The sequence below is a fragment of the Vigna unguiculata genome, unplaced genomic scaffold, assembly GCF_004118075.2.
Source record: "Vigna unguiculata cultivar IT97K-499-35 unplaced genomic scaffold, ASM411807v1 contig_573, whole genome shotgun sequence".
NCBI classification, from domain to species: Eukaryota; Viridiplantae; Streptophyta; class Magnoliopsida; order Fabales; family Fabaceae; genus Vigna; species Vigna unguiculata.
In genome coordinates, this window is record NW_021011292.1 from 38,464 (window position 1) to 55,874 (window position 17,411).

At 33.7% G+C, this 17,411-nt stretch overlaps 1 protein-coding gene and 1 pseudogene across 1 annotated transcript; both read left to right on the forward strand.

Annotated features, from left to right (window-relative positions):
• The first annotated feature begins 3,262 nt into the window (after positions 1-3,262).
• LOC114172440 (elongation factor Tu, mitochondrial-like) lies at positions 3,263-4,510 on the forward strand. The gene is made up of 2 exons (XM_028056918.1): positions 3,263-3,481; positions 4,232-4,510. The coding sequence occupies exons 1-2, from the start codon at positions 3,263-3,265 to the stop codon at positions 4,508-4,510; spliced, it is 498 nt and encodes a 165-aa protein (XP_027912719.1).
• An 8,900-nt stretch (positions 4,511-13,410) lies between these two features.
• Positions 13,411-16,862, forward strand: LOC114172441 (annotated as a pseudogene).
• The last annotated feature ends 549 nt before the right edge of the window (positions 16,863-17,411 follow it).

Below are 17,411 nucleotides of genomic sequence, written 5' to 3' on the forward strand. Positions count from 1 at the left end.
ATTTAAATGATTGACAATACGAAGCAAAACTATTACATTTTATAAATTGTTTTCTACTTTTAATTTGTTTCATGTTTTCAAAGATTCGTATGAAAGTCAATTTCTCGAAGGAATTGGCTCAAAATAACAAATCCAACCAGTAAAGTATATGTTCAAATGAATCGAGAACAAAAAGCTATACACAAAAAACAAAAACAAGAATAGTTATTTTCACCATCATATAAAATAAAAATCATATTAAAACGAGATAATAATTTTGTAAATTAAAAGGAAAAAAGAAAATATAATAGAAAAATACAGGTAAATATAATTTAAGTTATATAAAATAAATATTAAATATGTTTGTACACCTAACACAATTTTTTGCATGATCAAGGTTCTAGTTAGAAGCTTTAACCTTTATTTATTTATTTATTAATATATATATATATATATATATATATATATATATATATATATCCGAATTCAATTTTAACCATTTTTTCTAATATATAATATTATAAATAATCCATAGTTCAATATAAGTTGATACATTATATCAAGTTTTAATTTGTAATTTAATAACTTATAATATTTTTGTTGATATTGATATTTATTACATATTTTTTGTATCATACATATTAATATGTATGATAAGAAAATATACAATAAAAATTAACATCAACAAAAATATTATAAATTATTAAATCTTGAAGTCTACCAAAATAATAGTGCAAAAATATGAGCACTTAAGTTTTGTAGGAACATGTCTAAAACTAAATCTTAGAAGTACAAGATAGAGATTGTCCATCATCAAGCAACTTCCCATCATTAAATTTTTCTTTTTTCTTTCACCATGATATTTCCATCAACCAATGGAGAGTTTAAAATAGAAATTGAATCATCCAATCAACCATTAGGCTCCCTTCAATTGAAGTCAAAGTATACTAATAAAGATTGATAAGGAGTAAAAGATGCAAAGAGAACATTGTCCTTTAAAAGTTTCTTAAAAAACAAATTTAATTGAAAAGTATCACAACATTAAAATCGAAAATATTTTATTGCTTACAAAAGAGCAACAATACGTAACTATTTTATATGATTTCATCGACAAAAGCAAATGATTTTAAGCAAAGAAACAATTATATACATTCGTTTAAAAATTCAAAAGAGGAAATACCGACTAAAAGTATAAAACTCCTATCTATACATTCGTTTAAAAAATAAGAAAAGAAAATTAGAGTTGACTCAAAATGAAAAAAGTTGAATATAAAGCATCTATACTAAACAAACAAGTAAAACCTATATTACATAAATTATCTTTTAATTTATTTATTCATTTTATTTATACTTATCACAAGTTAATGCATTTTCATAAAAAAAATAAAATAAAGAGAAAAATGGTCAGTTTTTGAACCAGAATAACCCTGTCCTAATATATAATTTTTTCTACCTCGAACAGAATTATTTCTCATAAAATATACCTAAAATTTACCAAAAGATACCATTTAACTAAATAAGTTAAACCAGACACGAATTAATTCATTTATCTAAAACTTTAAATTAAGTCAATAAGATAAAAATCACTTCAAATATTTTCTGTCGGAGCAAGAAGAAAAAAACATTTGTAACAGAAAAAAAGAAGTATGTATGTGCTCCGAAACATTATGAGAGTGCTCGAATTGGGCCGCACGAATATGACGGGTCGGTGTCGGGCGCCCATTCTAAAACCCTCGCTCTTCGCACACACTGCTCTTCGCTTTTGTCTTCCTTCTCCTAAAACCCTCACCTCTGCACTCCATAGTTAGGGCTTTTCATTCTCCTCATCACTTCTTCAATGGCCACTCTTCTTCTCAGACACTCCTCTTCCACTTCTCGCCGCCTCTTCCCCTTAGCCTCTCAAATCCACTCTTCCGTATCTCGTTCTCCTCTCTCTACTCCCAGTGACTCCACCTCCACCTCCTTCTATTCTTTCAATTCCAATCCATGGTGGAGATCCATGGCAACTTTCACCAGAACGTAACACTCTCGCTTTCTCTTTTTCGTCGCAAAATTTAAAATATACAAGTAACAGTAATCGTTATTAGTATGTCTTTTACTTGTTTTGTTCATCTTATTGTTTGACTTTGCAGGAAGCCTCACGTTAATGTCGGAACTATTGGACACGTGGACATGGAAGACCACGCTAACTGCGGTAATCACCAAGGTCTTGATTCACTCTTTGTTTAAATGTGTGTTGAGGTGGATGTTTTGGTGTTTATTACTCAATTAGGTTTGATCAGGTGCTTGCGGATGAAGGGAAGGCTAAGGCTGTGGCCTTTGATGAAATTGACAAGGCTATGAAGAGAAGAAGAGAGGAATCACCATTGCAACGATATGGAATCGCACTCTTTTGGTCTTGCAATCGATTGTGTTGTTTTCTGTTGATATGTATGCTTGCTCTATATTTCGGTTTTCAGGCTCATGTGGAGTATGAGACTGCAAAACGACATTATGCGCATGTGGACTGCCCTGGACACCGGATTATGTTAAAGTAAGCTTTCGAATTTGGTTTAGTTTCTCTAAGAATGTTTTTTTTTATTGGAGTTATCAATTGCCTAATGGAAGCTGGGTGGCTAAGTTGTGGCGAACAAATTTAAGCAATTTTACCTTGTATAATAGTTAATTGTGGAATTTAGCATATTTTGGTGCTTGTGTAGCCTGACCTTCTTTTCAAAATGAGATGGAAAATTTATGCTAGGAATTTGGAAGTAGATTAGTTTGTAACAAAATATATTTTATAGGTATTGATTACACTGTATATTGGCAACAGCTGCATTTGTTAGATTCCTATTTTGTTCACTGTATGATTTATAATTGTCTGTTTTTTTTTTCAGAATATGATTACGGGAGCTGCCCAGATGGATGGTGGTATACTTGTTGTATCTGCACCTGATGGACCAATGCCTCAAACCAAGGAGCACATTCTTCTTGCTCGCCATGTAGGTATTCTACTGATGTGGTTTGTATATATATACCTAGAACGTCTACACCTTTCTCCTTACTTCTAGATTGACATATTTTATCTTTAAATGTATTATGCAGGTTGGTGTGCCATCTCTTGTTTGCTTTCTAAATAAAGTTGATGCTGTTGATGATCCAGAGTTGTTAGAGCTTGTAGAAATGGAGTTACGTGGTAGGGTGTTTCTCTAAGGCTTCTCTTCTCTTGTCCATGCTCAGAAAATGAATAAACCTGCTTAAGTTTCTGTAATCTTTGTGTTTGCTAAAATGTGTTTTTATGATAATGTTTTTTGCAGAGCTAGTGAGCTTCTACAAGTTCCCTGGGGATGAAATCCCGATCATTAGAGGTTCAGCGTTGTCTGCTTTACAGGGTACAAATGACGAGATTGGAAGACAGGCCATTCTAAAATTAATGGATGTTGTAGATGCATACATTCCTGACCCTGTTCGCCAACTTGACAAGCCCTTCCTAATGCCAATTGAAGATGTGTTCTCAATTCAGGTAAAAGGACCTGAACTTTATTTTTTGGGTTAATTTTTGAAGAAAGCAGATTCATTGAAGTAAAGATGGCCTCAGTTATAAAATTGTTACAATTTGTAATGTAAGTCTTGTGTTTTTATCATGTTCTATCACTTTCCATCTGCTCCAGTATAAACACCGTTTAGGTAACGACACTGTTTAAGAAGTACTATTTATTACTATTCTGTTTACGTTAAAATTGCTTTAAATTCCTTATATGCTCTTTCAGTTCACTCAAACTACAGCAATTATTGATGTGCTTAACATCATAAGCAGATGGGATTATGAACACTGGAGCATATGTGGAATAGATGTTTATAATACCGGTCATCTTTGTAACTGTGGTCACTTTAACAAATTCTTTCTTGTTCTTCTAAATCTCTAGTTAGGTGAAGGATAAAATTTCAAAATCTTAAATTTCAAATTCTTAATTCGGTCTAGGGTTTTTGAAGAATAAAAAGGAAAGGAGGTAGCATTTGTTACGGCCTTGCTCTTTGTAATGATATGACGCAGTGGTAATTTAAATCTTAACATAGTGCTTTAAAAACTGTTGTCTCATATAATTGTTTTTTTTTCCTTAAAGAGAATATCAAAATTTCTATTTTCAACACTTAGTTCTCTCAAAATCTGCATTTGTTTCATTACATATATTGGATTGTATGGACATAAATAAATATGGGGGCAATGGTTTCCATCATTTCAGCTGCTTTATATTTTTCATTTGTGATGAAGGGACGTGGAACAGTTGCCACTGGCCGTGTTGAACAAGGCGTCATTAAAGTCGGTGAAGAAGTAGAGGTGTTGGGTCTAATGCAGGTATGTATGTTCATTGAGTCATTTCCTATATATAGCTGCCCTCTGATCCTTCCTGTTAATAAACTGATATTAATTATTCTTTCAATAAAAACACTACAGATTAATCAGAAACCTTTCATTAAAGACAAAACATCAATGTATATTAATTTCTTACAAACAAACAATAAACCAGTCGAAATTATTCCCCCCAAATAAACATTTCACATTTACTGTGCTTGAAATAGAAAAAAATGTAAAGTATAATAATGCTTGCATGGCTTAGGATCTTATTTTCATGCAGTATATATAACAGAATATTGGATGGACCCACATGTCAAATCACTCTCTTTGAGGTTCCCTGGTTTATCAATGGTCACCGTCTGTTGAAGGAACCATGCTTCCTCATGCTTGATGTACTTCTCAACTTCTTCTTCGAACTCTTGATAAAATTCGAAAACTGGTCGTTTAGGTTATCCCTAGCATTAGCCTCGTCATCATCTCGTAGTGGTACAGGTGTAACGTTGCTCTGCTCCCGACCGATGTGGGACACGGTTCTAAGTTTACCCTTGGCACGTCGAATGAAACTGTTGAAAGTTTCATCGTTATCAAGTGAGGTGTTATCTGAGTTCGCCGCACGACCATGTTGTCCCTTCCAAGCGCGTGTGGTCTCTACTGCTGGATTAGCAGCACGCCACCTCATCCTTGGATCATATCCAGCTTCACTTGAAGCAACTCTTGTTGCCTTTCCATGAACCTTTGAACATGATGAGTTCCTGTTCCATGATGCAGGTTGGTTTGAAAAGTGTTCGATGCAAGGTATATGGTTTCTCGACAAACTTGGTTAAGCTCAAATGATTATAAGTTGAGTTGGTGTAACTTGTTTTATAGTGTGTTATGAGGGTGTAAATGGAAGATTATGAACTAAAATAAGAAAGAAATAGTGACATGTTTTGAATAGGTATGTGTATGAGGACTAATTGTTTTTCGTAGGAGCTATCCAGTTAAGATTCTGAACAGCGATTAAGAAGAGCTTTTTCTAATTTTCCACGGAATATAATGGTGTCAAACTCCAAAACAACCAAGTACTGATGTATATACAGTAACATTGAACCATGGCCAAAGTTGACGGCTTAGTCCTAATCTTCTCAAGGAAATCAAATAAAAGGAAGAGATTTTCTTTAAGTACTTGATAATTCTATGGTTAGTATTGTATACTGCTGTTTTAATTATCTGTTATTATCATAATAAAAAGCAAAAAAAATAAACATAAACATTTATCTCTTTCATCAAAAATCAGTATCTTCCTCTCCCACCCTCACAAACATGAGAGTTTTCCATGGAGCAGCTAGATGGTATCAGATTCCAAGAGGACCCTTCTTCAGAATTGGCGAAATAAACAAAAGTTTCAGTTGCAGCTTGCAAGAATCACGTCATTCCCATATATATAAGATGCTTATGTGGTTATGGGTAATTATTATTCGTGTGTCTTTATGTGGAAATTAAACAACTCATCGCACTTGTTGAATTTTAAATTACGATCAGAGAGCCAGAATGTAAGTGGCTCCTACCATACCAAACATTAAAACGAATATGTTTCTGGAATTTTATTTTTGCATGTTCATGGTGTAGTGTATCAACCGTAGTTAAATTTATCTCAATCTAACGTTGCTGGTTGAGTATTGCTTCCACATTTATCTCAGTTAATAGATAGTTTAACGTTGTCATGTTCTTTCACAAAAGACAGAAAGAGAGGGGGGGAAAGCGAGTCCAAGTCATGCAGCTCGAAAGAAACAAAGTTCTAATTTTCAACTCACGCCAAAGATTTCTTCTTTCTTATACCATTTACTCTTCCCGGTTCCACCGCTGATTTATGTCACTACCACCATCTTTTAGAAAACAAACCATTATGTACCAAACTTGACACTTCTAGAACCAGTTATTTTGACTCAAATTCAAAATACTGGACCAGCTTTTATGATTCCCGTAAGTGTTTTTTTAAGGTGGGACGGTTGTTATTAGAGAGAACTTTGACTACACTAAGGTTCGAAACTACTTTATTACACCTAACAATCACATGCAAGAACTTATCTGCTTTTTCATAATGGTAATGGGGTTTTGAATTTACCACCATTAATAAAAGACTTGAAAATTAGTTCACTATGTAACCAAGTAGAGTTAACAATAAACTATACTTTGAAATGGCGTATTTTAGAGACTAGAAGAAAAAAAATTTCTTGCGAATGTTACTGTATTATAGTTAATGGGCTCCCTATATTTAGAGAAGTAATATTTTTTTTTGTTTTATTATTATATTAAATTTATAATTTTAGAATTTATAATTAGTTGGTCATTTAATAAATTATTAAAGAATATATTATGTTTAAAGTATTACTTCTCTGAATAATTATTTTATTCATTTGATTTATTATTAAACTGATTTACCGTAAAAATAAAAATATATTTCAACTCTAACCTTTAATATCTAATAAATTATTATTTTAGTTCTTAAATAGTATTATTAGTTTTTTAAATTTAAAATCTTCATACAAATCTCTAAAATGCTCGAATTCTATATTGAATCGATTTAACCCACGGTATGTATTTCTAAAGATTATTTTTAAAATTATTTGATTTTTAAAATAAATAGATAATTATTTCTTTTAATGTGTGTCCTTATACACATATGTTGTCTCTTGTAATATTTATCTATTATAATATAACAACCCTGCAGAAGAGTGATACAAAATATCATGAGACGGACCTTCAAAGATAATGCATCAGAATTAATATACAAAATATGAACTCTTCTTTGATTGTTTTCAGGTTTAGCTGTTGAGTCAGGAAATCATAAGACGGGGCTGGAGGGCCACTGCAAGGTGACAAGATGAAACTGTCACAGCAAAGAATGGTCCATCTTGTAAGGGAAAGAGATTGTAAGAAGATTTGTTGCAGCTGCAGTTGAAGGGATTATATTTTGGCATTTTTTAGCTTAGTTCAAATACTACCAAATATATTCCAGTGATAAACAAGTGAAAGCAGTGATGCATACCTTTAGTCCCTCATTGAAAAGCCATTAAAAAAAAGCAGTCTTAAACGTTGACAATAAAGCAGCATAATAATGTCTCAATGGTTTCAACTTTCAAGTACCACCTAAGATTTACTAATGCAACCCACGTTCTTCTTGATTTTTTCTCTCTTAATAGTAGAAGGTGGAAGGGAGTAAAAGGAAACTCGATATCAATCCTACTTACGCACATACAAATTTGACTAATCAAATTAACTTACATAATTCACAACATAGAAACAGTCTAATTAATGCTCAGCGATTTAAAAGCTAAACAAGGGTGCTGGAAGATGAATACAGGCTAATTTTACAATTCAACATTGGAGCATATCCCAGTTGGGGAACAAGTCAACAAGATCAAGAAAAGTATACTCTGCATACCTCTTTAAAGGAGCAGTCAAAGTGGATTGCTTATTTTCGTGTGGATCTTCCAAGGTTCTTATGACCACCAAATTACCATGGGAAAGAAAGATGCATAATCAATAAACAGATACAATAAACGAGCCATCTTCATTACTACAATGAGACATTCCATGGTTATGCACAACACTATCTAAATAATTTCAGTATTAGAACCCTGTGGAAGAGTGAAAAAACAGAATTGAAGGTATGGTTATGCCTCCAGATAATGACCCTTGTATGCTACTAATAACTCCTCTGCATTTTCTCTGAACTGTGATATATACTTGTCCAAGAACATCTCCTCAGACAAGCACAACACATGAATATAACTGGGGACTTTCTTGCAGAGATTTTTTGATTTCAACAGTTGGAAGACTTTATATCGAGGAAGCACGCGATCCTCCATGCTGTACATTAAAATCTTAGGCTGGTGAATAAGGACTGACTTGGGCAGCATAACTGTATGCAAGAAGAATTTCATTCCAACTTTCAACTTCTTCTCTGATGTTCTAAACAAAGTCGGGGTTCTCTTGAACATTTGCAGGCCCTCATCCTTCGAAAAACCAAAACAATTAATTAGTTTCAACTTTCTCTCAAATGTTTATCGCTCAAACAACTTAATGTATGAATTGCATGGACAAGCATTCTTGAATTTTCACGGAAACCCAAGTCTACAGCTCGAGAAACATTGTTTTCAATAGTAGACCGCTGTGCAACGAAAAGCCTTGGATGAAGTTTGAGTAGCAATGAAAGATGAGTCCAAGAATGCCACAACTCTCCAAGAAGACGACATTCTCCATAATTCTTTTGTACTTTGGGAGTATCCAGCCACATCTGTGCAAAACAAGAATAAAATCTTTCTGGTCGTAGACAATTTTCCTAATAGCTTCAACTGAGGGGACCAATGTTTTCTTCAAGCTATGAGTCAAAATGGAGGGATTCTTTGAAATGAAGCTGCATAACTCGTAACCCTGGAATCCAGACATCTGAAAGAGCTGAATTTTGGGTCTCAAGATTTTCTCAACGTTTGTAAACAGTATCTGGGGTCTTTGACGAATCAGGGAGAGAATCTGGCTTTGGGAAAAGCCTATTTGTTTGAAGAAAGTGAGCACTGATAAGGGGTTTTGAGGGAATCTGCACCCTGAAACACGTTTGGAGACATAAAGGGATTGGGTTCTGGAGAACTGCAAGTCGGAATTCAGGTAATCAATTATTGAAGTGGTTTCGTTGAAGTGTAGGCAACGCTTTTGGTTGAGAAAGAGAGGAAGAATGTCATAGACTGATAAGAGAATTGATTGAAAAGAGAAGATGAAACAGCATGGTGTGACTTGAGAGACTGCATTAGTTCTGTGATCGTAGATCGTAGATGAATGAATGCTTTGTTTAGAATCAACCAAAAAACAACGTATTTTTTAGGTTGTCTATTTCGAATTTGAAGTCACCAAACGTTGGCAGCCCTAATCAAGATAATCCCCAAATCTGATTCTCAAGGGTTTCGAAGAACCCTAAATCCCCAATTTCTTTAACCTTTCGTCTCTCGCTTGGATTTCAAACCCTTCTTCTTCATTGAGCACGGCCAAATCACGATGAAGAAGACTGAACCCTTTCTTGAAGTTGCGTTCTCGTCGACGGTGGGTTGCTTCGCGGGGGTCTTCTGGTCTGGTTTTTTGCAGGTACCGTGGTGGCTGTCGCATTGGCGCAATCGACATCGATTTCTGTCACGGTGGCCTGCGGTTCTGTTTGGAACGGAGGTGGAGGATTCTCGCAATGTAGGTGTGTTCGCGTCTGGTTTCGCGTCTTCTCCGGGCAGCTTTTTTCGTCGCAGGTGGCTGCGTGGTGGCCGGCGCCGCAGTGATGGGGATTTCGCGTCAGAAAGTGCCCTCGTCGTCGATCTGATTCGCAGTGGTTCTGCAACGCGTGGCTTCGTCACGTGTGGTGGTTCGTCGTGGCAGCCTGGTTTCGCGAGACATCTGCTGGCTCTGGTTTCGTCGCAGCGGAGGTGGCTCGCAACACCGATCTGGTTGTGTTGCGTAGGTGGCTCGCGACGGCGGCGATCTGGTTCGGGACGGCGGCTTCGCAAGCGGCAATTTGATTTTCCAGGCCCTTTTTTTGGCCGTCAATGGCTGTGGTTTGCTCTAAGTGTGCCGGCAGAGATTCCGTTTAGGGGTTAGTTCATGCGCGTGGGAGAAGATAAAACCTGATAAAATTTTGTATTAAAATAAATACCTATAAATATTTAGTTTCAGTATAAATAAAATATTCAATGTTTTGGTAGTTTAATATTTTTGTGAGTAAATTAAATCAAGAAGTTAACAAAATATTCAAGTTTAATACTTTTTGCAGTTAATGATCATAGTTAGTGAAAATGTTAAACATCAGTGTTTATGTATATCATGCGAATATTGGTTGTTCCAAAAGAAAATTAATATTTGGCCAGATTACATACATGTGATGGTAAAATGTGATAATTAGAAGGTTTTGTTTTGGTTGATGATAAATCAATCCAAAGATGAATAAGATGGGTTTGTTGTTTGACATACTTCATTATCAATGTTTAGTCGTTACAACAAAATATTCTTAGTAGTTAATATTATTTATATTGTTGTCCAAAGAATATTGATGATGCATTAGATGTCTTGAGATGTGTTAAACCATTATTTAAATATATTTATAATTATTTATTTTTATGATGTGACATGGGTGTTTTACTTTTTAATAATATTTGCTTTATTAGGAGTTAGTCACTTTTGTGGTTTATGTTTTATGTTTAAGTTTGTGTATGCCTACATTGTATTTATGCTTTCATAAACTAGCATGTTTGTCTCCTAAATTATTAAGCTTTCCAAGTTTATGCAAGGATCAAATGTGTTGGATTGATAGAAGACCAAGGAACAAACAACAAAACCCTAAGTTCAGCTCTGCACCTAGAGCTAAGCAACATTCGGGTTTGGCTGGATTCAGCCCAACCGGATTAATCGAGGATATGGGTAATTTCGGACATCACACAAACGTAAGCCAGCCCACACTTCACCGGAAGAAGACAACACCTTTGTGTGATAGGAAAGCGCAACACCTTCCAATGAGCACGAGGAATGAGCAAATTCTGAAGAAAAGAGGGAAGTTGTAGATAAAAGGTGAAGAGGTCGGGGGAAGAGAATATTATTTTTTTATTCTTAAAGACATCATTTGTCCCAAGTTTCGTTTCTCTTTCTTCGATTTGGTCATATTTTTATGAAGGACAATGATATTTTGACAATTTTCTCTTATAATCTGATGTGACTTTTTTTATGTGTTAAAATATCATTTTATTTTTTTAAGTTAAAAAAATATTAATTTGTATAAATTATGATCAATTTGATTATTTTTTGTGACGACATTTAAATTGTTAACCAAAAGTGAACAACGACAATCATGTGTCATTTCGTGATTTTTTTTTATTTTTTAAATTTTTTAAAAAATTTTAAAAAATTGTTCACATCCAAGTCAACATTATGACACATGGCAGTGTCATATGTCAAGCAAGTGTCATTACCACATACAAAGTCAGTATTATTGTCACATATTTTATATTTAATTCATACAAATTTTCGTTAATTTTATTCAAACAAATTGAATTGAATTGTCTTTTATTCTAACAAACTAAACTGAATTTAGTGAACCGAACAACGATATGAACCAACTGTTATGAACCAAACATTTTTTCTAATTACACTTTTGAATCAAACTATATTAATTTTAATTTGGACTATACTATTTTAACCGAATTGTACTATATCAATATTGTTCATAAAGTGTTTTTAAAAATGATAATATTAATTTCAATTCACTGTCGTGCTAAATTTAAATGTATAGTCAAATGATTAACAATACGAAGCAAAACTATTACATTTTATAAATTGTTTTCTACTTTTAATTTGTTTCATGTTTTCAAAGATTCGTATGAAAGTCAATTTCTCGAAGGAATTGGCTCAAAATAACAAATCCAACCAGCAAAGTATATGTTCAAATGAATCGAGAACAAAAAGCTATACACAAAAAACAAAAACAAGAATAGTTATTTTCACCATCATATAAAATAAAAATCATATTAAAACGAGATAATAATTTTGTAAATTAAAAGGAAAAAAGAAAATATAATAGAAAAATACAGGTAAATATAGATTTAAGTTATATAAAATAAATATTAAATATGTTTGTACACCTAACACAATTTTTTGCATGATCAAGGTTCTAGTTAGAAGCTTTAACCTTTATTTATTTATTAATATATATATATATATATATATATATATATATATATATATATATATCCGAATTCAATTTTAACCATTTTTTCTAATATATAATATTATAAATAATCCATAGTTCAATATAAGTTGATACATTATATCAAGTTTTAATTTGTAATTTAATAACTTATAATATTTTTGTTGATATTGATATTTATTACATATTTTTTGTATCATACATATTAATATGTATGATAAGAAAATATACAATAAAAATTAACATCAACAAAAATATTATAAATTATTAAATCTTGAAGTCTACCAAAATAATAGTGCAAAAATATGAGCACTTAAGTTTTGTAGGAACATGTCTAAAACTAAATCTTAGAAGTACAAGATAGAGATTGTCCATCATCAAGCAACTTCCCATCATTAAATTTTTCTTTTTTCTTTCACCATGATATTTCCATCAACCAATGGAGAGTTTAAAATAGAAATTGAATCATCCAATCAACCATTAGGCTCCCTTCAATTGAAGTCAAAGTATACTAATAAAGATTGATAAGGAGTAAAAGATGCAAAGAGAACATTGTCCTTTAAAAGTTTCTTAAAAAACAAATTTAATTGAAAAGTATCACAACATTAAAATCGAAAATATTTTATTGCTTACAAAAGAGCAACAATACGTAACTATTTTATATGATTTCATCGACAAAAGCAAATGATTTTAAGCAAAGAAACAATTATATACATTCGTTTAAAAATTCAAAAGAGGAAATACCGACTAAAAGTATAAAACTCCTATCTATACATTCGTTTAAAAAATAAGAAAAGAAAATTAGAGTTGACTCAAAATGAAAAAAGTTGAATATAAAGCATCTATACTAAACAAACAAGTAAAACCTATATTACATAAATTATCTTTTAATTTATTTATTCATTTTATTTATACTTATCACAAGTTAATGCATTTTCATAAAAAAAATAAAATAAAGAGAAAAATGGTCAGTTTTTGAACCAGAATAACCCTGTCCTAATATATAATTTTTTCTACCTCGAACAGAATTATTTCTCATAAATATACCTAAAATTTACCAAAAGATACCATTTAACTAAATAAGTTAAACCAGACACGAATTAATTCATTTATCTAAAACTTTAAATTAAGTCAATAAGATAAAAATCACTTCAAATATTTTCTGTCGGAGCAAGAAGAAAAAACATTTGTAACAGAAAAAAAGAAGTATGTATGTGCTCCGAAACATTATGAGAGTGCTCGAATTGGGCCGCACGAATATGACGGGTCGGTGTCGGGCGCCCATTCTAAAACCCTCGCTCTTCGCACTCACTGCTCTTCGCTTTTGTCTTCCTTCTCCTAAAACCCTCGCCTCTGTACTCCATAGTTAGGGATTTTCATTCTCCTCATCACTTCTTCAATGGCCACTCTTCTTCTCAGACACTCCTCTTCCACTTCTCGCCGCCTCTTCCCCTTAGCCTCTCAAATCCACTCTTCCGTATCTCGTTCTCCTCTCTCTACTCCCATGACTCCACCTCCACCTCCTTCTATTCTTTCAATTCCAATCCATGGTGGAGATCCATGGCAACTTTCACCAGAACGTAACACTCTCGCTTTCTCTTTTTCGTCGCAAAATTTAAAATATACAAGTAACAGTAATCGTTATTAGTATGTCTTTTACTTGTTTTGTTCATCTTATTGTTTGACTTTGCAGGAAGCCTCACGTTAATGTCGGAACTATTGGACACGTGGATCATGGGAAGACCACGCTAACTGCGGCAATCACCAAGGTCTTGATTCACTCTTTGTTTAAATGTGTGTTGAGGTGGATGTTTTGGTGTTTATTACTCAATTAGGTTTGATCAGGTGCTTGCGGATGAAGGGAAGGCTAAGGCTGTGGCCTTTGATGAAATTGACAAGGCTCCTGAAGAGAAGAAGAGAGGAATCACCATTGCAACGGTATGGAATCGCACTCTTTTGGTCTTGCAATCGATTGTGTTGTTTTCTGTTGATATGTATGCTTGCTCTATATTTCGGTTTTCAGGCTCATGTGGAGTATGAGACTGCAAAACGACATTATGCGCATGTGGACTGCCCTGGACACGCGGATTATGTTAAAGTAAGCTTTCGAATTTGGTTTAGTTTCTCTAAGAATGTTTTTTTTTATTGGAGTTATCAATTGCCTAACGGAAGCTGGGTGGCTAAGTTGTGGCGAACAAATTTAAGCAATTTTACCTTGTATAATAGTTAATTGTGGAATTTAGCATATTTTGGTGCTTGTGTAGCCTGACCTTCTTTTCAAAATGAGATGGAAAATTTATGCTAGGAATTTGGAAGTAGATTAGTTTGTAACAAAATATATTTTATAGGTATTGATTACACTGTATATTGGCAACAACTGCATTTGTCAGATTCCTATTTTCCATGAATGCTGGTGGGTTTAGCATTCCAGCTTGCCTTGATGTACTTACTAGATGGTTTATCTAATGGTTTTATTTAGTTTAAATAACAAATTAATTCTTGTTCACTGTATGCTTTATAATTGTCTGTTTTTTTTTTCAGAATATGATTACGGGAGCTGCCCAGATGGATGGTGGTATACTTGTTGTATCTGCACCTGATGGACCAATGCCTCAAACCAAGGAGCACATTCTTCTTGCTCGCCAAGTAGGTATTCTACTGATGTGGTTTGTATATATATACCTAGAACGTCTACACCTTTCTCCTTACTTCTAGATTGACATATTTTATCTTTAAATGTATTATGCAGGTTGGTGTGCCATCTCTTGTTTGCTTTCTAAATAAAGTTGATGCTGTTGATGATCCAGAGTTGTTAGAGCTTGTAGAAATGGAGTTACGTGGTAGGGTGTTTCTCTAAGGCTTCTCTTCTCTTGTCCATGCTCAGAAAATGAATAAACCTGCTTAAGTTTCTGTAATCTTTGTGTTTGCTAAAATGTGTTTTTATGATAATGTTTTTTGCAGAGCTACTGAGCTTCTACAAGTTCCCTGGGGATGAAATCCCGATCATTAGAGGTTCAGCGTTGTCTGCTTTACAGGGTACAAATGACGAGATTGGAAGACAGGCCATTCTAAAATTAATGGATGTTGTAGATGCATACATTCCTGACCCTGTTCGCCAACTTGACAAGCCCTTCCTAATGCCAATTGAAGATGTGTTCTCAATTCAGGTAAAAGGACCTGAACTTTATTTTTTGGGTTAATTTTTGAAGAAAGCAGATTCATTGAAGTAAAGATGGCCTCAGTTATAAAATTGTTACAATTTGTAATGTAAGTCTTGTGTTTTTATCATGTTCTATCACTTTCCATCTGCTCCAGTATAAACACCGTTTAGGTAACGACACTGTTTAAGAAGTACTATTTATTACTATTCTGTTTACGTTAAAATTGCTTTAAATTCCTTATATGCTCCTTCAGTTCACTCAAACTACAGCAATTATTGATGTGCTTAACATCATAAGCAGATGGGATTATGAACACTGGAGCATATGTGGAATAGATGTTTATAATACCGGTCATCTTTGTAACTGTGGTCACTTTAACAAATTCTTTCTTGTTCTTCTAAATCTCTAGTTAGGTGAAGGATAAAATTTCAAAATCTTAAATTTCAAATTCTTAATTCGGTCTAGGGTTTTTGAAGAATAAAAAAGGAAAGGAGGTAGCATTTGTTACGGCCTTGCTCTTTGTAATGATATGACGCAGTGGTAATTTAAATCTTAACATAGTGCTTTAAAAACTGTTGTCTCATATAATTGTTTTTTTTCCCTTAAAGAGAATATCAAAATTTCTATTTTCAACACTTAGTTCTCTCAAAATCTGCATTTGTTTCATTACATATATTGGATTGTATGGACATAAATAAATATGGGGGCAATGGTTTCCATCATTTCAGCTGCTTTATATTTTTCATTTGTGATGAAGGGACGTGGAACAGTTGCCACTGGCCGTGTTGAACAAGGCGTCATTAAAGTCGGTGAAGAAGTAGAGGTGTTGGGTCTAATGCAGGTATGTATGTTCATTGAGTCATTTCCTATATATAGCTGCCCTCTGATCCTTCCTGTTAATAAACTGATATTAATTATTCTTTCAATAAAAACACTACAGATTAATCAGAAACCTTTCATTAAAGACAAAACATCAATGTATATTAATTTCTTACAAACAAACAATAAACCAGTCGAAATTATTCCCCCCAAATAAACATTTCACATTTACTGTGCTTGAAATAGAAAAAAATGTAAAGTATAATAATGCTTGCATGGCTTAGGATCTTATTTTCATGCAGTATATATAACAGAATATTGGATGGACCCACATGTCAAATCACTCTCTTTGAGGTTCCCTGGTTTATCAATGGTCACCGTCTGTTGAAGGAACCATGCTTCCTCATGCTTGATGTACTTCTCAACTTCTTCTTCGAACTCTTGATAAAATTCGAAAACTGGTCGTTTAGGTTATCCCTAGCATTAGCCTCGTCATCATCTCGTAGTGGTACAGGTGTAACGTTGCTCTGCTCCCGACCGATGTGGGACACGGTTCTAAGTTTACCCTTGGCACGTCGAATGAAACTGTTGAAAGTTTCATCGTTATCAAGTGAGGTGTTATCTGAGTTCGCCGCACGACCATGTTGTCCCTTCCAAGCGCGTGTGGTCTCTACTGCTGGATTAGCAGCACGCCACCTCATCCTTGGATCATATCCAGCTTCACTTGAAGCAACTCTTGTTGCCTTTCCATGAACCTTTGAACATGATGAGTTCCTGTTCCATGATGCAGGTTGGTTTGAAAAGTGTTCGATGCAAGGTATATGGTTTCTCGACAAACTTGGTTAAGCTCAAATGATTATAAGTTGAGTTGGTGTAACTTGTTTTATAGTGTGTTATGAGGGTGTAAATGGAAGATTATGAACTAAAATAAGAAAGAAATAGTGACATGTTTTGAATAGGTATGTGTATGAGGACTAATTGTTTTTCGTAGGAGCTATCCAGTTAAGATTCTGAACAGCGATTAAGAAGAGCTTTTTCTAATTTTCCACGGAATATAATGGTGTCAAACTCCAAAACAACCAAGTACTGATGTATATACAGTAACATTGAACCATGGCAAAGTTGACGGCTTAGTCCTAATCTTCTCAAGGAAATAAAATAAAAGGAAGAGATTTTCTTTAAGTACTTGATAATTCTATGGTTAGTATTGTATACTGCTGTTTTAATTATCTGTTATTATCATAATAAAAAGCAAAAAAAATAAACATAAACATTTATCTCTTTCATCAAAAATCAGTATCTTCCTCTCCCACCCTCACAAACATGAGAGTTTTCCATGGAGCAGCTAGATGGTATCAGATTCCAAGAGGACCCTTCTTCAGAATTGGCGAAATAAACAAAAGTT